The sequence below is a fragment of the Lagopus leucura genome, unplaced genomic scaffold, assembly GCF_019238085.1.
Source record: "Lagopus leucura isolate 7727_CA_CO unplaced genomic scaffold, USGS_WTPT01 Super-Scaffold_100008, whole genome shotgun sequence".
Classification (NCBI taxonomy): Eukaryota; Metazoa; Chordata; class Aves; order Galliformes; family Phasianidae; genus Lagopus; species Lagopus leucura.
Window position 1 is genome coordinate 24,594,633 of NW_024962265.1, and position 25,000 is coordinate 24,619,632.

The following is a 25,000-nucleotide window of genomic DNA, read 5'->3' on the forward strand; positions in this document are numbered from 1 at the left end:
GATCAGTATCCAACACATCACTACACAACAGCTGTTCTTCAAAAACAAACCAGGCTTTGACTGTCCTTGCAAAGTTAACCCTGTCATAAAAAAAACAGAAATGGAAATTGAGCCTAACCTCTTACACCTCACTGTTGCGATGTTTCCAGCAAACACTTGTGACTTGGAATACCTCACAGGGAGTTGAGATCATGCAATATCTTCCTCTACATAGAAAGCACCAGATTTGAATACAGCTATTAGGACCAACAGGCAACGTGATGCTTTGGTCTCCACCTAATCTTGTGGTTTTGTTTTTACCTCTTTGGGAAATAGGACATAAGGGAAAATGGACTCATTTTAAAATAATTTTTATCACTGAAAAACATTTGAATGATATTCTCTGAAACAAGGAAACGACCCACTCATTCTTTTTTTACGGCATTACAAGTAATTGTGTGCCTTGAAGTTTGAGTGACTTTGAATATGGCTGTTTTTGCTTTTCTTGTTGTTGTTTTTTTCCCAAACATTGTTAAGGGAGCTTTTGAACTCCAGTATACAGGTAGACAAAAAAGGTAATGTGATGAGTGAACAATAGATTGATGAGTCTGGCTCAATATTTCTAATACATGGAATTATATCAGGCTGGAGGCCAGTCACTAGTAGGGTTCAATAGGGTTCCATTTTAGAGCTGGTTCTCTTTAGTGTTTTTATCAATAACATGGACACGGGACTTGAAGATATACTCTGTGAGTTTGCAGACAACACCAAATTGGAAGGAGCTGTTCACTTCCTCAAAGGTAGAGAGGCCTTGCACAGAGATCTTGACAAACTGGAGGGCTGGGCAACCTGCTAAGCAATGAAGTTTAACAAGAGCAAGTGCTGGATTCTGCACCTGGATATATGAACACATTGGGGGAATGAGTAGCTGGAAAGCAGCTTCATGGAAAGGGATCTGAGGGTTCTAGTTGACAGTAAATTGAATAAGAGCCAGCAATGCGCCCTGGCAGCCCAAAGGGACAACTGCACCGTGTGGTGCACCAGGCTCAGCACCGCCAGCAGGCAAGGGGAGGGGTTGTCCCCTGCTCTCTCTACTGTGTGGCCTCGCCTCCTGCACTGGGTGCTGTTTGGGTGCACAATACAAGGAGATACAGCTATTAGAGAGCATCCAAAGGAGCACTAGGAAGGTAGTGAAAGGTTGAGACGGCAAGACACATGGGGAGCAGCTGAAGTCCCTTGGTTTGCTCAGCGCAGAGCAGAGAAGCTGAAGGGAGGCCTCCTGGCAGCTGGAGCTCCTCACAGGGAATGGAGGGCAGTGCTGAGCTCTGCTCTGTGCAACAGCGACAGGGCCTGAGGGAACGGCATGGAGCCAGGGGAGGGTTAGGGAAAGGTTCTTCACCAGAGGGTGGTTGGACACTGGATCAGGATGCTCAGGACAGTGGTCACAGCACTGAGCTACTTGAGTTCAGAGACAATGCAGACAACGCTCTCAGACATAGGGTTTAAATTTTGGGTGGTCCTGTGTGGAGGCAGAAGCTGGACTCAAGGATCACTGAATGGTTTGGGTTGGAAGAGACCTTCAAGATCATCTAATTCCAATCCTCCTGCTACAGGCAGGGAGACCTTCCTCTAAACCAAGTTGCTCAAAGCCCCATCTAACCTGTCTGTTTCAACTCTGGATATTTGGGGATTCTGTGGTTCAATTTTTATTTTTTATTTTTTTGTTGTTGGAAGCCCCCACTGTTTTTAATCATGATATAGTACCATACTCATCACTTCCAGATCCTCCAGATTACAACATTCTGTCCCCTGTGCTGCTCCCTCTTTGTTGAATGTTGAGCACCAGGGTATGCAGCAGATTCCTTCTTTGCTATGCTTCCCATGTTTAAAAATTCTGACCTTTTTCTTACCAAATTAGTTCAGTTGCTTTAGAGTACTGTCCACGCTTTCTTTGTTACATTTCTGTGGTTGAAGTACAGCCACAGTACAAATAGGCAGGATAACAAAAGTGTCCATTAAAAGTACATCATAGATTAAGATACTGGTTTCTTCTGTGCTGTAATTTTTGAGCAATAAGGATCTTTTTTTTTTTTTGTATGGACAGTTCAAAGATTATTTTGATAACGAATCTATGGAAGAATTAATAGCTAAGAAGATGAATTGCGACACAAAAATTTTCATTTATTTAACTATACTCTGATCAAGCTCAACCACAAATCAAGACAAAAATCAAGCACTTCAGTCATCCATAAAATAATAATTAAAATAATAATAATAATAAAAAATCACTGCCAGCACCTTAAGAGCACAACTTGCTGAAAGGCACTATCATACTTCATCTGGAAGCATACGCACTAGGAAATACTGTTTTCAAACTCTTGAAGCTCGACTCCAGAATTTGTTTTTTGAAATCAAAGGTGGGGCCAGGTTGAAGTTTGTTGGTCAGAGATGTAAAGGAACTTACATTTCTAATGTAATGTGTTCTGAGGAAAAAGGAACCTACCAAATACCTATGAAAACCAAAGCCCAGATGCTTGGTTGGTTTGCTTTACCATGAACAAAACACTATTTGAACATCCATCTCATAAATTTCTCAGTATATTCACATCTCAAAAGATTTTAAAAGGTATGATACGTTCCAAGATGTTTATCATACATAATGATCAAAACATTGTGATGGCTACATTTCATTATGCAACTATTATGAAAATACTAGTATATGTTTTTAAATAGATACCTATATATAAAAACATTTTTATACTCAAAATTCTACTCTACCACTTTGTTATGCAATGAAAGCAGTGTACTAAGGACTAATTCCCATGTGAAGTGCTGAGTATTTAAACAAATTCTGAAGAAATATTTACATATGCAATGTCTTTTCATTAATAACTAGGCAAATTCAAACAAAGCCTAACAACAGGTCACAGGTTACAGATTTCTGACTTCTGATCAAAACTACTACATAATTGGAATTTTTGCTTTAACTAAGAGTAGAATAGTTCCTATATATGGTCCAGTCTTGGGTTCATAGCTAGTCAGTATTTTCATTAATGACATAGAGGATGGAGACCGTGGTTATTAACTCCCCAGATCTCAACAAAATGGAAGGTACTGCAAGCACAGCAGTAAAAATGATGAGATTTCAAGTATGTGGTAACTGGAGGAAATCCAGGTAGCAGTTTAAAAAATATCGTTATATGAAGAAACACTGAAAAAGAGATGTCTTAGGTTGTAGCAAGAGCAGGTCAGATACTGGAGTTAAAAATTAGTACAGAGAGAGAAAGCACTGGTTGTTTGGGGAGCTCTGAAGTCTCCATTCTCGGGGGCCTATATGAACAGGTTAGATACACTCAACAACTGAATTCAGCCCCTGTGAAATCTCTGGTAGGATAAAAGGATGATGAGGTCATCTCTTAGCATTATCACTCTGTCATGCTGAAATGTTCTGATCAAAATAACTACATTTTATTAAACAAGTGCTGGCAATTATACCTTCACCTGAGTTCAAGACTCAAGACTATGCAACAAACAAGGGGTCCACAGCAGTAACAAAAATGAACTGTGATGATTCCAATTTTTTCAAAAACCGTTTAGATAAATATGTAAATGAGCAGAGTCATTTCCATGGTCACCTCCTTAAAAATTGGTGAATTTGTTTTTTTGGAAGAAAATTTTTATATGCGTACCATGCTTTCAAAACTGAACTCCACGAGAGATTTTTCTACTATAAAAAGTGTTCCGATAAGTTGTAGAGCCTCTGAAAACATGTCCCCACTCGTAATTCAAAGAACATGGTGTTCTTCTGTCTCTGTGGCTGCCTCAAACATTCTCTCTTCCACATGTCATAAAGGTTTTCAGCATGCATTACAGCTTTTACAAGGAGATTTCTGCTATCCCCTCTGGTAACTGGCAAACTATAACTTTCAGTTCTCACGTTCTCAGAAATATATTCTATCCTTAAGGACAATATCATTTATAGCATTTAACTGGAACAACTGCCAGGTGTCAAAGAGACAGGTAACAATTGCTGGACAATTATGGAGGCCTTGTCAAGATTGTCTGTAGACTGCCAGAGAAGAACTTCATGGCTTCAAAGTAAAAAGAAAGAGAAAAAGACAGGGAGCTGACAGATAGATATCTACTAGGAAGGACTGTATAAAATAACTTCCAAATATTTAGAGACAAAACCAAACTCCTAAAGCCTACAAGAACTTTGCACAATGAAAGACGAGCTGTCTTTCGAGTTTTGCACAAGATGAGCCCGATCCCACCTTGGGAAAAATTTGTACAGTGTAACAGCTACAAAAATCCTGCTAAAATCTAGGCAGTGGCAACAAAACAAGTGTTGCATTCAACTTTTAAACATTAGAACATGTGCTGTTGCTGACAAGAAAACAACCAGATCCTATAACCCAGTACATGACTACTTAATTAAACTGAGCTGAACTGGTGTCAACAAGGAGAAAGGATACTTGATACAATATTCTCAATTATGGATAGCATGTTTTCTACAGAGGTTTCACATCACATCAGTTTGAATGCAAGAGGATACCGAACCCAGCAAAACAGCAATGAGAACAGAAGGCAACAAAATATAAATAATTACAATAAACAAGGTTTATACTACTTGAGTAGCAATCCACATGTTTATCTCAGGCTTTAAATATAAAATACAACTTTCCCTTTGAGAAAAACACGAAGTCAAAGAACGCCTTCTATAACAATCAGTCCTGACTTACCACAGAGAATCTGAGCACTTCCCTTCAAACAAAACAGAGATTTAACAATTCTAGTTTTGTTCTATTTCTTCCATCCCATTCTGTGGGCTGAAGAAAACTAATTATTTTATTGCTCATTTGTACGCATATAAAAGAAAAAAAGAAAGTATATACAAAGTGCTTATTTTTTAGTTCTGAAAGCTGCCAGGGAAGTGAGTGCTACAACCCCATCCCAGTGGAAAAAAGTCCACAAATCTTCCGAACCTTGTTACCCATATTCACCCAACATCTTTAATAGTCTGCCAAAATCATTAAAAGGAAAGTGCTGTGTGAGGTGATGATTGAGAGAGGCGCACTCTCTCAGACACTTAAGTCAATGTAATGACAGGCATTGAAAAGATGTTGCCCTTGCCCTATGGAAGGGGTGGTAAATGTTGAGAGAAAAGTTGCCGAAGTCAAGGCGTCCAGTGTGAGCTTGGGAGACAAGCATATCATCTGTAGCAAGCCATCTGAGTTTTGAAGGTATTTCAGTTACACAGAGAGGTTGGAATAGTCACTTTAAAATCACAAAAGGGTAATTTTTTTGTCATGTTGCAACTGAAAGTATTTTGTATTGGTGCGGTGACTTAAACGCCCAGTAACACAAAGAAGTTTCTTACTTTGGTATCCTACAGCACAAAAAGTCCTTCCCATGCTTCCCATGCTCATTTTTTAAGACTACGATTTCAATGCTATTAACTCACTAGTTTTCTTAGTAACTTCACACAGAAGGATTTAAGTGTATATAGATGATAAAATTTCTAGAGCTCAGCTAGCTTTTTTTTTTTTTTTAATTTAAGAGATGAGGCAGAGCATATGTGGTATGATAACATATACCGAGTTCCTGTAGGATTTTGTCTGCTTGCTATTTATTAAGATATTTAAAGTTCTAAAAAATGTAAGATTATGTAGTTCTCAAATGTTATAAGCCACTCTGAAATTAAATGATGTATTATTTGACCCATTTTTCCCACAATTCTGTACATAGACTTTAGGTCACAAAAATTACATCTTTAAAACCAATTGGCTAGGCACAAAATCTTCAAGCTGTAGTATTTCTCCAGTATATTTACTTCCACAATATTGACTGTGCTTCAGTATACAAAAGAACAACACAGTACATCTTGTGTTTGATTTACACAAAATCTTTCATAGAACTCTAAATTTTCAGTGTAACTTTTTATGGTAAACACTTGCAATTTTTATTTACTACTCACGCTAGCCTCAGTCCTTTCATGCTGTAGGCATTCTGAACTACAAAATGCAATCTTGATTCTGCTACACAAAATGCTCTGTCTATACTTTGGTAGAAGAAATTCAAGGATTGGCTGCTCCAAAATTCCTCAAACTGTACAAATGTGAAATTTCATGAGTCCATGTAAACTACTGAGGCATGAAGAATATAGTGGCTACGTCTTTTTTTACATTTCTTTGGTTGGGTACATGATGAATACCTTAAACCTTTATTTTTATCTGAAACATTTTGCTTTTCCAAAGGCGTCTGTATTAATATCCTGTTAAATCTATCGAAAAATACAGTTTAAACTTTTCTTTCAGATCTAAACATTTTAAAGCTTTCTTTAGAAAATGTCTTAAAACATTTTTTTCACCAAATATTATTTAGTGAAATAACAATCACTCTTATAAATGCAGTAACTGTTTTTCCTAGAAGACCTGGAATATTATTTCCTCAGAAAAATCTCAGCTAGCCAGTCCTCACTCCAAGTCTGCAAGATATCCCTATAGCAGTTTAAAAAGTAAAGCCCTCCCTTTCAACCCAATTTATCCAATCTGGAATTTTTAATTTTTATGCCTTTACAGGCAAATGGTGACAAATCCTTAAATCCTACATAATTTTCAATGCATCTACTTCTATTCAATAAATTTGTCTCTTTTCAATTTCATGTTATTATAAAAAGCTTATAATTTTTCTTAAGAAGTGAACTGTTTATTGTCATTACTATGTACAGCCATTTTGGGAGATACTAATCCAAATATTGAAAAAGGGAAGAAACCATATTAGATGACTAATTAAATACAAGTTCAGCAATGTAACAACTGTCACAGAAACCATTATTGTTTTTTCTTAAACATCAGGAATCACTTTCTCTCTGTATGTATCACATAGATTGAAATGCTGAAGAAGCATTATTATTTCTGCATAAAATAATGCCTATAGGCTAATCAGTCGTTTCAAGTAAAAAGGTGAGGAAGGTCCTATTAGCACGTCTACTTGTCTAACAGCTGTGGGTGCACAACCTCACTTCACTAAAAAGAGACTGAAGATACAACATTCTGGAAGGTACAGTGTATTTCCAGAAGACTGGAAACGTCGTGCTTAGAGAAGCACTGTTTCTCAGCGGAGGTGTTTCTGGATGTCCTTTTCTAAACTGCTCTTTTGCCCCAGGTCCTCCGATAGCCAATTTGAGAAAAAATGGGATGCAATAATCTTCTCTTCACTCAAATAAGATAATGAGGCACAAAAACCACTTTTGAAATATACTTTTTTCATATCTAACAACTTGTTAATCACTAAGAAATTCAAGTCTACAGTGATGTAGTTGAGAGTTGAACTGACTTGGTATTAAGACGGAAAGGAGAGGCAACAGCCACAGCTGGCAGCACGGCAGGCACTCCTGTGGACTCTTGACAGCAGAGGGAAGTGTGCTGGAATAACTAATTAGGCTTCTAAAGTCTGCCTTCTTTAGCTCATCACTGAAGAGACAGCGTTAAGAGAATTAATGATCTATGGTCATGAGGTACCTCTGGTATGTCAAAGTATAAGAACAAGTAAGAATTAGTTTGGATAAATTTATTATTGCCTTGAAGGCTTGCATGACTAAAGACTTGCTTTCCTACTGATATTAGGCCTTGGTGAAATTTTATCAGATGCTGTAAATGAATCCAGGTGTCTTCACACTTTCCCTTTAATTACTGAAGATAAAAGTCGGATGAGTACCTCTGGAGGAAAAATAAAAATAATTTAAAAAATATTACAAGCCCCATCATTAACAACAGCACAAAACTTTCTTTTATGACACTGATACTAAAAAGATGTAAACTTTGCTGTTGCTAGCATTTGTAACATCCACCCCTTTGCTGAGCTCCTGAACACTACTAGTATCTGTAACATAAAATCCAAAAAGAATCACAGAATAATTTAGGCCATCAGAGGCCTAAAGGAGATCTTAAGATTAACATCTTGCCAAAGAAGGCACAGCTATACAGTCAGACCTGGTTGTTCAGGGTTTCATGCATTTGGCTCTTGAAAAGACCCAAGAGTGGATACTATACAAAGTCTCTGGCAACTGTCCCACTCACTGACTGACTGGTCTTGTGTGGAAAAGTTCTTTCCATATCCACTCTCTGTATCTCATTTTAAGTAATGCTCATTGTCTCTCAGTCTACCACCACACTCCACAGAAATGTGCCTGGCCCTATCTTCTTGATAGCCTTTCCATAGACACTCATGGGTAGGTCCTCTTCTCCAGGCTGGTGCAGGTCAGCTCCCTCAGCATCCCTTCATAGGGCAAGTGCTTCTGCTGCTTGCCATCATGGTGGCATTGTGGCATGGTGGCAAACTCCAGTTTATTAATATCTTCTGTTTGCATTAGGTGACAAAACCAAGCACAGTAGTCCAGATGCGGTCTAATGAATGCTGAACAAGAGGAGATAATAATTTCCCCCAGTCTCCTGGCTCTCTGCTGCTCATAATACAGCCTGGGAGGCTGCTGATGTTAGTTGAGAGGGCACTCTGCTGGTTCATGCTCAGTTTGCTCTCTGTCAACATCTCCAGGATTTGCTCCCCAGACACACCATACTAGTATTTATCACTAGTGAATCTTCCCTCCCCAGTGCAGGGCTTGCATTTTGTAAAATTCCTTTTGATCTGGTCCTTCATCCAAGTCCCTCAACTGCTATTCTACCCTTACACAAATCCACTGTTCTCCCAGTTTTGTCATCTGCAAAACTGATTAGAGGGTGGTCCATCCTCCAGAGGATCATTAAAGCTGTTAACAGGACAGGTCTCAGTATATTGTTATATCCCTGGAGAAATCAGAGACCATCATATACTACCTAGGTGTGGCAAGTTGAAGAACAGAGTAAAAGGCAAGAACAATTACCAATTAGAAGTGGAGATTTAGCATGAGCACAGCAAAGTTCCTCTAAGTACTTATGTAACTCAGATACCAGGGGGAAGGACAGCAGGATCATACACACTGTTATCTGCAAATCTGATCAAAGTGACTACATCATGCTATTCTAAAGAGAAGAATAAGCCATAAGTAATAAAGAGTGTCTGAAAAAGAGGTAAAAACGGATTAAGAAGACAGTTTAATACCAAAAATCTCCAAAGAAAAGGCTATTTTACCTGAACCTTTTGGATTTTACTGGAATATAAATAGCAGAGAATATTATAGCAGAGAACATTTCCATCAAGAGGAAAAAAACTACAACACAACCTTTTGAAAAATCACTTAGGAACTTATTGGCTAACAGGACATTCCATATTAGTCCTGCCACAACCAAGGAAGTATTTTCTTGCTCCTATGTTACAGAAAAAAAGATGTCAGATTTCAACACCAGCAATTTTGCTAATATTCTGCAATACATTTGAAAATTTATATAAAGATTTCAGATCTCAGAGAATTGCTTATTTGGAGAAAAATATTTTAGTGAACTTAAATTGCAGCTGTAAACGATCACAAGAAGTATCAGATTGACATTAGGAGTGACCGAAGGCAGAAAAAGAAATAAGGGAAAGCCAAAGATATGAAGATTAATGATTTCTTGGAATTAAATCCAGATCTCTGAAGGACAACTGGATGCTCCCACCCTCTAAGTGTTCAGGTCCAGGCTGGATGTGGCTTTGAGCAATCTCGTCTAGTGGGAGATGTTCCTGTCTACTGCTTGGAACTAGATGATATTAAAGATCCCTTCCAACCCAAATCATTCTATGATTATATGATCTCATTTGCCCCATCCTTGGTGGTGTTCAAGGCCAGGTTGGGTGGGGCCCTGGGCAGCCTGGTCTAGTATTAAATAGGAAGGTTGGTGGCCCTGCCAGTAGCAGGGGGGTTGGACATCCATGATCCTTGAGGTCCCTTCTAACCCGGGCCATTCCGTGATTCTGTGATTTATAGCAACAGCAAAATTCCCCTTGACTTGATTAGGGGTAAGATTTCACTTGTGAAGTTCACTCACAGCTGCTGTAAGTGAAATATGCAATACATTTGACAGAATGCTTGAGGAGAAGATGGAGTAACCAAAGGAAATACACATACTGAACCACATATTTCTCATCAAGACAAATGATGTGGAATAAAAACTGTATATAAGGCCACTAATTTTACTTGCCCTTTGAGGATTCTGTGTGTAATACAACAGTAAACAAGGAGACTTGATTGAGGTATGTTAACTTGTAAACTTCTGTAAGAAACCTCAAACATCTAACCCTTATTAATAGTACAGTTTTGTCAATAATACAACCAGTTGGACGAAGGAAGGTAAAAAGATTATTTCTCAATTGGGATGTAGGCTAATTGAGAATCCTGTAAGATCCCACATTTGATTTACATTTTCAATATAATTAGTAATATCCCCAAAAGAATATATAAACAGAGGTAATAATATACATTAGTAATATCTAAAAGTTAACTTTGATAATGAAAAACTAAGAAAGTTGACAACCTATGCCAGATCAATTTAATGCTGAGAAAGCCAAGAGAAAAATACCTCCCCTTAGGTACCTACTTAACTGCTCAAGAAATATAAGAAATATAATTTTTTATGAATTCTTCAGTGACACCTCTGCTTAAGAAGTCCCAAATCAGTATGTTAGACTAACCAGGAGAATAAATTGTGCTGGGACATTACTTTGACTAGTATATGCAATTGACCACCTTGTAGCTATTATTCATTTATCTCAAAAACAATAACAGCAGAATCCAGGAGGAACAACAAAGGTGACTTATGGCACTGTATACACATTTCCAGAAAGGAACATTAAAGATGGTAGGAATGCTCTGAATTGATTTAATTTAGCTGCCACTAACGTCAACACAAAAGATCAGTAGCTTGGAAATATAAATAACACTGATATGCTAGAAGTATAGAGATAGGTGAAACATGGGGAAAAAAGCAAATACTCACACTTCACCCTTATTCATAATTAAGCTCACTCAATTTAATATGGCATCTTTTATCATAATTTTATCAGTACAGTTATCCCAATACTAATTTCTCCTCATGTTAAAAATGCAAGGGGCTGTCACTAAAGAGAAGTTTTGAAACTTCTCATTCAGACAATACTGTTTAATAGGATTAAAATATACAAGCATTTCAGAATTCTGACATGCCACCTGCTATTACCTTATAGGAAAATGTTTTAACAAATATTGATCCTTATACCACAGAAGCAAGCCAGCCATTAATTCACAAAGGTTATGAACAAACCTCTCCTTTTTCTTTTCTGTATCAGAGTTTCTTAGTAACTCAGAGACCATTTTGTGCCGCTTACAAAACACTAATAAATTTGTTCCTAAAATGACTGGAGATAGTGCTATTGAGCGCTTCTCCCTGCTAGTTTAGCCCTGACCAAGCACATCAGAATGCAGACTACTTCACTGAAATTAGACACAACTAAAACTTGCAGTTTCTGTTCTAAGCAAAATTCATACATAGATATTGGCAAATGAGAAGGAAATGGAAAACATGCAAAACAAGTATTTGAAGAAACTCAATCTTATAATAGTGAGTCCAATTTGAAAAAAAGTGCTGGAAATTTAAAAGTAACACATGACTCTCTTTCTTTGTACAAAAAAAAAAAAAAAAAAAAAAAAAAAAAAGTACCTTTGTGCTGACAAATTTGTGGAGAATACAGAAAACAACTGAGATTTGTTGATTTGTTGATGCTCACATGACAATTTAATTTCCTCTGAAGGGATAAAAACAAAAATCTAATAATAATCTTTGATTAAAAGCAGTTAATGGAAATAGATTTATTAGATTATGAAACTGATAACAAATTGAATACGTCTTCATGGACTTTTTATTTTATCTTTTAACTTGGCAAGAAAATGCCACAGTAATAAATAAGCACATCCTATCTGCGTTGATATATTATCAGCTATGAATGTTAATAATACTAACTGCTAATGTAATGACATGAAATCTTTGAACTGTGAAGAAAGAATCTTACTGGAAAACTGATATATTAACAATATATTTTCTTTAAATTTCAAATAAGACGCAAAATTCATGTGCTATTAGCTGTTACAAGATCAGGATTTCTAGGAATCAAGTTCTGATGACAGAAATGATCTTTATGTATATTTTCTGATTCTGGTGATTGTTACTAAAATTTTCAGGCCTGACATTGGCTTGCTCCCTTATGTTCCTAAAGAAAGGTTGTTTTCTCTTTCAAGAACCACAAAAAGTAGAAACGTGACTAGAAATTAGCTTAGGATACAGGCCTCTAAAAATTCTTTCAAACACTCAACTACATGTTGCTCAAACTTCAAAAGTCAACATGCTCAACAAAGAAGATGATTAGGAGGAAAGAGCACAGTTTTTTGAAAGCAAAACGATTAAGTACTACAGATTTGAATGCCTAAATATTTCTTGGGTTGCTGAATAACCATCCAGAAGAAGCAAGTCTGAAAAGAATAAAACGTAAGAAGAGGCTACTGATGTGAAACCCTCTGCAATATCTAATTGCTGTGAAATTTTAAAAGTTGCACTCTTTCCACAGAAACTTACTAGCAACAACTAGATATCTAAATGTTACACAGTGAACAGAGCAAGAAAATGTTGTCTGTGCAACATCTGGAAAGTTATTCAGTGATCCAGGAAAATCTGACAATTTGGACTGCACTATAAGTGTTTTTATATATCAAAATATATGTACAGGCTACATAAAATTTTTTTCTATTTCTTTATATGTAAAATACATTAACACTATATTAATACATTAACAAATCTTGAAAAGCATTGAGCTTATTGTATGCAACAACAAAGGTGAATGTAATACCCTTTTTACTAACATTTCCATTGCACTTTTGTGAGTTTTGATAAGCTAATCACCAACCTTTCTCCACAGTGCCACCTGAAAATTTTATTGTGATGCAGCAGCAAGGGATTAAATAGCATCACACTTACATCTAGGCCTGTAACATTCATTTTGTATTCATTGAAAATGATGTTTCAGAGGTATGCTTGATGAGTACTGTTTCAAAACTTTCAGTAGGATATAACCAAAATGATTCCTTTTCATATAATAAGTTTCTTGAGCAGCATTTATTTTTTTCAGTGCTTAAGAGCTAGGGCTTGAACTGCCTTCTAGGACAAGTCTGGAGAATGGCCAGCTCTTCAGTTTGTCTTCTACCAAATAACCAATGGCAGCATTTCACAAACGGACCTACACATCACACTCAGCAGGGGCAAATGGGTCAAACTCAACTGTGTACGACTGTCTGCATTGTCCTATCTGACATTTCTGATGTTGCTTAAATCCTATGCTCACTATATATTTTTCTTTAAGGTCAAGGTTCATTCAATCTTGAAAGTAAGAATGCTTAAAGATACTTAGCTCTGAAAGCTGTTCCACATTACAAAGTAAATGGACTCGGACAATTTCAGACAGTCTCTCATAAGAAATGGCATACATGAAAAAAAACTTCATTTTTTTTCAGATTTATCATAAGAATAAAAAAAGGAAACAGAGTTGGAAGGGATCTCAAGAGGTCTCTTCTTCCCTTCCGCCTACCCCAAAATAGGATGATTTATACCTACACCACTTCTGAGAGATGCTTCTCTGATTTAGTCCTTGAAGCCTACATTATCAGTGGTTCCCTAGTTTCTCTGTACTGGTTATACCTATCAGCACTTATTAATCTTGTAGTCAAAAGAGGTGGGTTTTTTTTTTCTTTCTTATTTTTTTTTTTCACTGGTGGCTAGTCTACCTCTCTCTTACAGAAATGTTAATCAGTTATTTTTCATTCCAGTCCCAGCAGACAAGGCTATTCCCATCTTCTTTGCAAAAGCTTTTTGAAGACTTATTTCCCCACTCAGTTTTTCTCTTCTCAGGTATCAAAGCTAATAGTTTTGGTCCCTCCTTAGCGTTCAGCAAAAATCAATCTCTTTACTATATTAGCACAGTCAACAAGTGGAGAGGACATTTTACAGCTAGAAGATGGTAGAGGTTCCCACTGATCTCATTACCTCTTGAAGAAAAAAGCTAGGCTCAGCATACAATTAGGTGATGTGTCCAAGAAATCAAGAGCCTGACGCCTCATTTGCCACTATAGCTCTTTTGTGAGGCATTTGACATGGTTCTAACCTGGAAGCCTACCTATATTCTTTGAGTCATATGTGGATCAGGATACACAGACTGGTTACCCTGACTGTTAGCCATGAGTTTTCATGAGTTTTCTTTGATCGCTCTTGTTTCAATCTCTCTCTCTTTTTTTTTTTTTTTAATATATATTTTATATATATATATTTATATATCTGCCATACCATTTGGAAAGTTTGCTGTCCACAGTGTTCTTCCCTTGAGGTCTTACCATTAGAGCTGGTTAAAGATTATGTTTACATACAACATTCCTCTTAACATGCTTTCACAAGCACATACCTTTATCAGTACATATTCATTTGGTCATTAGATACTAGAGACTTTACTTATGAATGACTGCCTTTACCATCATCACCATCTCATACTTACACTCATGACTGCTTTTGCATCATGCATCCCATTTTTATGCAATTATGAATTTAATGTTTGGATTTGAAGAGAAACACACTTGAACACATCTTATATCCACATGATCTCAGCAAGTAGAAACAAATATATTATGGCTGCAGACTGAGCTAACTAGGAGATATTTGAGATATCAAAGGGTCTTAATATATCCTGCCTCTTAGCATCATAGTTTGGCCTGCACTTAATGCAGACTCCTGCTTCACAGCGGAATCTGCTGGAACATTCTGCACTTAATGAACCCATATACAGTGCAATATCTTGTTCATCCCTACATCTGTAGATATCTACAAAATAAAATTATATATATATTTTGATTGCAATTCCAGAAATACCAGATGGGTACAAAAGCATAACCATTTCTTTCATTATTACATAAATAAATAAACCCACACAGTCTCATCTCAAGATAATTTCACAGTTACCAGTCATGGTTTCACTATAAGTATGTGAAACCATACGGTCAGTCTAACGCCAACTGGCACTGTGTCAAACACTTCTCAAAACAAAGCTAGATGCAATTCCAAACGAGGACAGTGGCGTAACAGCAGTATAACATACAGCTTCTATTCAAACTACATCTGAAGATATTTTTCAAAATTAAACAGTTCTATTACTAGCTAAAAAGTCAGTATGTTTTTTTTTCCCATAATGATGTAAGAAAATATTGTAATGTTTCACTGTAAATAACTATGCCTGGAATACTTTAAACAAGTCTGTTACTATCTGTGCATGAAAGCAGAACCAGTTTTGCAGAACAGCCACTAGTAGAATGAGGAAAATGGACAGCCTACCATGTCAGAATGCATTGCCTACGAAAACAAAGACTTGAAGTTCACAGCGTGCTTGCTCTAACACATTTTAACAATAAACAGGAAGAGTGAGATGACTTCATGAGCTAGATCATGTATCAGTTAAACTAAATCCAAATATATTTAGTCTGCAAATGCAAATATGGCTTACAGTCATCAAAGGAATGAAGTTCTGCATTGGCTTTCAAATTTGAGATGAAGTATGAGAGAAATTGTGTACACATGGCTGTATACAACATGAGTCTTATTTCCTGTGTTCTTAGAACAAAAGATAAAAGCTCAGAGAACATTTTTCATCTCTGTGTGATGTCTGATAATGCCAAATTTGCAAGGAATGAAGAAAAGATGGGAAACAGGGAGGGAACAAAAAAAATCTATTTGCCGAAAGATCCTAAGAGTACTACTCTCACAACATAATACTGTATCAAAGATACACTTCTCCTTATCCAACTCAACCGTAAGCTTATGGATGTCTTTGAAAAAGGTTAATGAGAGGTTCTGCAACGTCATTAAACTGCCATTAATGGGTACAGTGAAAAAAATGAACTTAGCCTTGGTGAAAGATGAAGACTACTGAATTTGTTCAGCCTAATTTAAGAAAGACTTTAAAGTTAGAGAACACAGTCAAAAAACCTGAGGAATACTACAGCTATAAGTCAAACAGAGGCTACATAGGGGTCCACACTACATAAATGTATTTCCAGCACTTTTTAAATCACAGCCTACTGTTGGATAGCAAAATCATATTTTGCCAACTGCAGTTTGCCAGAACATTGTGAAGTCTGCCTTTGTATATGGACTTCACTAGGTATAATCAGGCCTTCCAACATTTTGAGATTTGCTTACTTCAATTGGTTCTACATGGGATTTCACACGGAGATGAAGACTTTCCATAAACTCCTTATAAAAAACAATCAAACAAAAAAACTGTATATAAATTTTTAGTCCTAACATTTGTGTTAACAGTTTTCTACAAATGCTAAAGACTAAATAATAGTCAAATAATAACTATTATCCAGCGTAACATTCTTGATTTTTCAGTGAATCTTTGCTTGACTTTATGGATCAGTATTTAAACCTCTGCTGAACTGATATAAACATTACCAACTGGATACAACTGTATGTTTCTATTTGTCTGTTTACATGATATGTAAATGCAAAGACAGTTTGGACACATGTCTGCAAAAATTACCTAGAGAGTCCAAGAAAACTTTGGCTAATAATGTTAGTTATTCTAAATCCAAATGCAACAACAGAAAATGGATAAAATTAAAAACTAAACAGTATATTTGTAAAATGGCATGTAAATGGCACTACCATCTCAGCTTTTACGTTGTACAAAGGCAGGAATCTCTTATGAACTAAATTCAAGATTGTCACACAACCACATCAGTGAGAAACTTCATGGCCAACTGTACATTTTTAACAGCTGCAGCAGTGTTTAAGGTGCTGCCTTCTCTTATGCACATTCGTTATGTAAAAAGCATAAATACGTTGCCCATCCATATGCCAAGAATTCATGACAGCAGTGCCACAAAGTTTTCAGCAGTGACAGCTTCCAAAGAGTCTGTGAAACCCCACCGGAGCCTACCAACTTCTACAAGACATGCTATGGGGATCTGACACTTTTCAGTTGAAGGCACTGTATCTCTGGAGTGATCTTTTTGTCACAAGCATTGGGAATGAACTGTAAAAGTGCAACAATTGAGGTTGGAATAATGTAAAGAAGAAATAGTGACTACTGATCCAAAGTAAGACATGTAACATTTAAGAAGCTAAGGAGGAAATGATAAAGTACTGGAACATTGGTACTGAAATGTACGAAAACTGATGAGCTGAAACAAAATGTAGAGCAAAAAGGGATTGAAAAGTAATGTAAAATTAAAAAAAAAGCAGAAAATAAATATTTAGGAAAACATTCAAGTGAAAACCTATGTCCATAGGAATAGCAAAAAATATTGTGAATCTGAACACCACTGTTTATATTTCCAGTAGCACCTACACATGATTGGCTCTGTATGAATTACTGGGACGCACAGTCACAAGTAAAGAGTTCAGTATGTATGATCCATAAAATCAGTAAACATCAAACAAAAACAAAAAGCCAACAAAACAGTAATAAAACAAGATAATAATGTGCTGTTTTGCTGTTCTAGCCTGTCACTTTGGGTTGCTTTCTAGCGCTAAGGCAAAATTATTCTCACAATGGAGCCTCTTTCAATGGGAAGATGCTCAGACAAAAGCTGTAACCTTTAAGATCCAATGCTTCTTAGCTTTTGCACTTTCCACATAAGAATAAAAATCAATCGCTGTCAAAGTCTTTTTGTCTATCACCTTTATTTCTTAAGATTTATGAATAAAAATGTCTGAAATTAAATTAAGCAGGCATTAAAATGTCACGTGGTCAGGTGAAATATTTTTGATGAACAAAGATACCTGGAAATACTGCAATTGCTACTACATTCATTGGTTCAATAACATGCTTCTCACTTAAAAATGCTTATTATACCCCTTTTAATTGATGTGTTTTGAGAGTTTATTTTCTTGACTTACGTAAGAAGTGTAAGTCTTGCACAATGAACAGGAGAGTTGGATCATAGCAGTCTCCTAGAACAGAACAGGCCTCCAAGGTAAATGCAAAGAAATCATGAAATGGGATAATGTGATGAAAACCAAAAAAAAAAAAAAAAAAAGGAAAAGGAAAGACAGGGGACTGGAACATTATGAAGTTAAAGAAACAAGGGAATGAAAGGGATTAAAACTGGAATGATAGGTAACCTACTGTAAGTGGTGTGAAAGCTTAACAGTGGGGGACTGGAATAATCAGATATGGGAACGACCTGACAATGGAATGCTTTCAAACTGAAGCACCTCAAAAGTGAATGATCTTACAGCAGAATAATCATATTTGCCTCTGGGAATAAAATTTAAAGATAAAAAAGTTTGAAGAAAAAAAAAGAAAGTTTGATGATTATGCAGATAGAACAGCAAAGAGAAACGATCTAGTAAGGGCAGGAGTGGGAAAGGTAAAGGAGAAGAGTTGGGAATGACCACAAAATACAAAGAAAAAGGTAACTGAAACCACAGATGGCTGGAACTCATCACTTCATAGACAGAACTGGGGATCATAGAATCACAGAATCCTTAGAGTTAAAAGGGACCTTTAAAAGTCATCTAGTCCAACTCTGAAATGAATGGGGACATGCACAGGTAAATCAGGTTGCCCAGGGCCTTGACCCAGCCTTGCCTTGAAAGTCTCTAGGGACAGGGCATCAACCACATCTCTGGACAACCTGCTCCAATGCCTCACCACCATCACTGTAAAAGGCTTTTTCCTTATATACAACCTATATCTACTCTTTGTAAGCTTGAGCCGCCATAGATCCTGCTAAAGACTCTGTTCCCTTCTTTCCTGTAGCTCCCTTTTAGACAATGCAAGACCACTATCAGGCTACCTCACAGCCCTCTCTTCTCCAGGCTGAACAGCCCCAGTCATCTTGCACTTGTAGAAGAAGTGTTCCATCCCTTGGATCATTTTTGTGGTCCTCCTCTGGATGCGCTCCAACACAACACTGGATAAGTTCATTTTCTAATTCATCTCAGATTGACTCTTACTCTTGTTCATTTGGACAATACTTCTCATTTCTCACAACCTGACACAATGTTTTCTAAAAACAGCTTTAAAGACGATGGGACTTTTGGCTTCAAAACAATTCCAGTCCTACAGATTTCAGTAAATGAATATAGAGTCTCATGCAAGGTGAGTTTATATGAACTTCCATTTTAAGAAGTAACTCTTCTAAGACTTATCTTTGCTTTTCACTGTACTTTTTAAGTACATTAAGAAAATAAAATCAACTATCTCTAAAATTCTTTAATTTGCTGTTAAAATAAGATATTATTTTTGTAATTCAATTGAGAATAAGAGGTCAGTTGCACTGTCATCAGTCTACACCCTTATACAGCGTGGAAACAGGCCTCTACCACAAAACCTCATCGGTAGGATATTTTTCTTCCTTAACTCCTTTGCTAACTCCTCCCACACCTTACTGAATGAGCTACAGTGAGTTTTAACAGAGCGATATAATTATATGACAGTAACATAATTGTTCTCTACCTTGAGGCTGCATTTTCTCAGTGTAAAATTTTCCAAGTTTTCTAATGACTAATTTCTTTTTTTTTCCTTTGCAGTTCCCATTTTTTATTTTTTATTTTTTTTTATTTTTATTTTTTGGTGAAGTGTAGTGAAGAGAAATTGCACCTGTATGCACTTGCCAAAATATGAATGTGTGGACTGGAGATACTCTAGATGCTCTGTTAGTACTCTGCCACCCTGATCCATGCTCCAAAAATGAAGCAAAAAATGGCATTAAGTATTGATTTAAACAAAAATTGTTCAAAATTGATTGCTGACAACTGGTATTAGAGAAAACTGGAATTTTGAACAGTCTGTGTTCACAGTAAGTAACATACTTCCTCAATGAAGAAGGGAATACTTGATGTCCACCTAACAGTGAGCTGTCAGGAATTAGATTTGAAGATTAATCAAAGACAAAACTTGTATTTTTAATGCAACACAGAAATTAAATCTAGAATTTGAGATTCTATTCGAGACCAGTGGTATGCTGCAAACTGTACCATGGAATTATAAACTTTCATCAGACTGGAAATGCAAACTGCGAGTCATGCAGCAGAAAATTTCAGATGCTATATGTAATTACTAACTCACAAGATATTCTAATTACCAAGCCATAGTTACAATGATCACCTAAAACTTAGATCTACTCAGTATTTTTAACTGTTCAAGAAGTATAAGAAATGGAACATATTATATATAACTACCCAAGGCAAAAACTGGAAAGCTTTTCAAGTATCACTGCCCTAAATACACTGACTGGGATTCACTACCCTCAATCATTTAGATGTTAAACATTTAGCTGAGTTTGTATTCCTACTGTCTTTCTCTGCCAATGATCAGGAACTATCTTCTAAGAAAGCAGATTCACTCACCTTTATTAAGACATCCGCCCACAGATGGAAAGTTGATTGCTGTAACTACTCTCACTAAGCTGTTTTTGCAAACCAGATGAAGAACCAGGTACAAATTCAAAGACTGGAAGAATTTCCCCACCTACAGCAAGTAGCTATGGGATTACAGCAACAGAAATGAATTTCTTTGATAGTGTTGTCATGTTTGCAGCATGCAAATACTGTCTATTGCACATGCACGTGCAATCTTTGTTATTAAAAAAAATACATCCTACAAAAATAATAATATAAATGTACCATGATAAGTAAGTTCCATTGCCACATATTTATGTGGTATCAGTGTATTCAGTACAGTGAATTCTAAGGAGGATAGCTTCCTTCTCCAGTGGTACCTTGGTACATTTGCATTCTCTTCCTTCAATCTATCAAGAACTAAGCAACATGTAGACATAATTCTTGAAAGAGTCATTACAGCAAGTCCCGAAATTGCCAGTTTTGACAAATGACATATCACAGAAATGAGAGAGGAAAGCAAAAGCTTGAGTTGGGGTGTAACTCAAGTTACTTGCTTTTTTCATAGGTAAGAATTGCTACAATATGCAGTATTTTAGCTATAAACACAGCTATAAATGCAGCCATATCTACATAATCATATGCATAGATATCTCAGTTTATCCAGAGGAATGCCAGACAGAACACATGATATGTAAACATCTCTGCCAAACACTTACAAAACAACTTTAATAGCAAGTGTCATTCTTCTCTGTAAAATAGCTGTTTTTAACACACATGATCTAACTCTTGTTTGCTCTTTAAAGTTTTATTGTCTTGGCATTTTATACAGGAAGAGAGCATTAGCATACTCAGGAGAACTGCTAAAAGTAAAAGGCCTCAAGCTACCCACTGCATGGTTGATAGCATAAAGCATGGGATATAAAAACTTTTGTCTGATTGCTCACTTTACTTGTTTTAGAGTAGTGTTACTCTCAAGAGCATATATTCATGTTCTTTCTACTTCAAGTTTTATTACTTCTTTTGGATTATTTAATACATCTAAAGACACTTCCAAAAGACAAATTTTTCCATTTTGAAAAAGTAATGGTTTGGAACCTGATAAAATACATTAATGTTCACAGTGTATTATTTTCAAAAGCCAATAGAATAAATGCGCAATAGAACAATTAAATGCTTGACAATAAACACTTCTATATGATCACAGATATATTAACATGCCAAACAAAAGAAGAAAAGCTCAGCAATACGCTTCCCTTAAAAAAGGTCAGATCAAAATGGTTTCTCCACGCATCAGAGAGTGAGTAAAAGGAGAGTTTGGTCTCAATTATTGTTACTTCTAAATATCCCATTCCAGAAATTAAAATCAACATTAAAAATGGGTGAGAGAAAACGGAATGAAAAAAGGCAAATCAGATCAGCTACTTTAAGAACAGACCATAACTGTATGCATGCATTAAAAATCATCCTACATTAAGCTTGAACCTAAGTCTACTTAGATATCACACTGCTAATTATTATATAAATAACCTGGGAAACAATACCTCCAAGATACATGTTTTACTATTTAGTAAACAAGAAACTGCCACGTTTGACACCACTGATTAAGGCCAGGCATTTCTAAAGCTTCAGACACATTTCTGAAATCCACAATACATCAATTTTTAATACTTCCACTCTCTCAGCTCCATTAAAAAGATGGTAGGGGAAAGATTTTAGAGTAATTAATGATATAGTTAGCTGCTAAATATTAATAGGAATCGTAGTCTTGCATAAAATATAACATATAAACCTTGCCAATACAGACGCACCAGTAATTAAACTTGAATATGTAATTACACTGATTTATAAGACAGGCAAAAAGTTACACTTTACTGGCTTCTATGTAAACTGTGGGCAACAGTTAAACTTTGCATTTTACGGTTTATGTAAATGGGCAATATCTCCACTACAGTTCATAAATGGTTTAGAGACTCATAGTTAAAAATTACAACTGATGCCGACATGCACGTTCTGACTGTACTTTATAAACCAAGCTGCAAAAACGACAACAGAGCCCAGCTTTCCACCACATACAGTGCTTGCAAGCAAGTTGAAGAGGTTTGAAAAACAAACAGAAAAGCTTAAAACCAATCTTACTACGGAGCAAATGAAGAAGTATCAGCTTAAATGCTTTAATACAAATGTTTGGTTTCAAACATTCAGTTCCAGATGTTTCACTTACCCTCATTTCAAAGCACTTCTAAATATTATTGGGTCTTAGACTAAGGCATTCTTTTCTTGGAAGAACACTAACCGCACTTACATGTGAGGCTGAGGAGAGCAGCCCGGGCTGCTGTTTCCATTACTGTCAATGTGATCCAGCGAACCATTGAGATCTTCATGGACTGCCTGAAGTAAGCCACTGGATGCGTTATTTATCAATCCTGGGTTACTAAGCAATGGTAAACTACTCTCTGCCAGTGCAGCCTAGCAAAATGAAGAATAAAAATAAAATTCTCAGTTCTCAGACGTAGAAACCACCTTTAAATGTTCACTCATTTACAAACGTACATACACAAAGCAGCTCATTTTTGGTAGCTGTAGAGGAGGTCAGAAGGATTTTGTGCATTTTCCAGCTATTTTTATATTCAGATTATAACAGAATCTCCATTTCTGGTTTACTATTTCTCTTACACAGGTTTCATTATTTTCCATTATTAACTATGCTCTGAAATTCATAGCACTTTTCTAGTTTTACATCATTATCTGACTTTGAATTACGCTTAACCCCTATGCCCTTCCACACAATGCATGGTTCCTTTATAATGCAGGCAGCTGCTATACTTTAAAAAATGACCAGAACTTAACTCAAAATAAAAAAGTCCTGACATTTGCCTCTTCTGCATAAAAATTATATATTATAATTAAACTTTAAAGTTTTTGCCATGAGCACCATGTTCCCCAACACTAGGATGTGAAATCATTTATGACAGCTTGGATAAATATTAATGCATATCCACATGCATTTGCAAAAGCTTCTATCAATCTAACATTTGCAGCAAAACTGAGTGTTCCAGATTTTGCCACAGGGTGTCCTTCTTGCTTCTCCACATCAAAAGTAGCATGAATAAGAACAAGTACTTCTTGCAGTGCTAGGTAACACAACTAACTTGGATGATAAACCCAACTATTTAGGTTGACCATAACACTGACATAAACATAAATGTAAGTTACTCTATATCATAATATATCAAGAAATAAAAGAAATAAGATACTTCATATTAACGTATACAAAGAAAGAAAAATTTAGGTGTGTTTTTTTGTTTTTGTTTTTGTTTTTGTTTTTTTTACCTGCAAGCTTGCATTAAGAGCTGCTCCATAGCCTAAGCTGGTGGGTATGTTTTTCACTAATGTTGGGCTTCTGAAAATAAACAATTTTTCAAAGTTTAAAACACAAGCACACATCCTGGCTGGCTCGCTGGGTTAATGGATTGGTTTTTCAGCTCAGAAAACATGAATTTTAGAAGGAAAAATGAAATGAAGCTGTGGGTGAAGGGGCTCAACCTGGCAGAGCACAGCGATTTACTGGTATCAGAAAAGCAAGCGCTTTGCAGTAATTAGACCCACGTGAAAATCTGCTCCAAGAGCAGGGCCATGGTGACTTGTAAAGGTTCTGAACTTGCTGAAAGAATCTGACAGAGATAGCTTTAAACTTTGTAGAACACCTGCTTCAGCTTGCTGTGTCATTTGGTTTTGGTTTTCTGAACTAACACTGATACGCATCTGAATGCATTACATACAGCTCCTCTAAGGTGCTGAACAAAAAGATGTTTTCCTCACTTCCAAAGAAGGGGGAGGGCACAACAACATATAAATAACAGTAAATGAGCGATACAGTGGATCAGTTAGCATCCCATCAGATCAAACACACTGTATTTGAAACAGATTGGAAATACTGTATGCTGTATCACCATAACATTGTTTTCAATAAAATGGAGGTCTCAGAGGAGCCCAGAGGTCAGCTGGGTGGCTGTTTACAAACAGATCCATTACAGAAAGAGAATACCTTCCTGCAAAGAAAAACCTCCAGCTTTCCTCTCTGCACCTTTGGTATTCTGAGTGGTTTTATCAAAACTAATTATATACTCTAAAGGAATAAAAAGCATCCAGAACCAGTCATAGTGACATGGGATTAATTTGAAAGTAGGGCAGTAAGCATGCCAAAGGTCCTCCTGTGAAGGCTTCTCATGAATACTACCCTCATCAAGAAGATATTTCTGAGGTCAGTACTGTAGTGTATGATACCTATATTGCAAAATGACCTTGAACGACTCCCTACTTCTGTCAAAGGTTTACAGTGAAAACAAGCGTGTATGAAACTCCAACACATGGGCAACATATGTACACAGGACTATTTTTAATATATAGTAGAAGAACTTATGGTGGATGGAATTAAAATGACAAACATATGGTGAAGTACACTGAAAAAACAAAACCATTATCGCTTTCCTCTGCAGCAAACTATATGGGAAAGTCAGGCAGGCAAGACTGTACAGAAAACAGCATTTATAAAAAGCAAAACAAAACAAAAAACCCCACGAAAGAAATGTTAGCTCACTGAAGAGAATGCACCAGCATAGCTATTAGCTTGCTACATATTCTCCACATAAGTGCTCGCTTTGTCTGTCAGGTTGTAGTACACAGAG

At 36.4% G+C, this 25,000-nt stretch overlaps 1 protein-coding gene across 1 annotated transcript in view; it reads right to left on the reverse strand.

The window, feature by feature from the left end:
* The window catches only part of FOXP2 (forkhead box P2), a 336,972-nt gene that overhangs the window by 4,627 nt on the left and 307,345 nt on the right, over positions 1 to 25,000 (reverse strand). Inside the window, exons 16-17 of the mRNA XM_042872472.1 lie at positions 23,646 to 23,715; positions 22,618 to 22,781 (exon numbers count right to left, since the gene is read on the reverse strand). Coding sequence (XP_042728406.1) covers positions 22,618 to 22,781; positions 23,646 to 23,715 — 234 coding nt within the window. The remainder of the gene's footprint in view (positions 1 to 22,617; positions 22,782 to 23,645; positions 23,716 to 25,000) is intronic.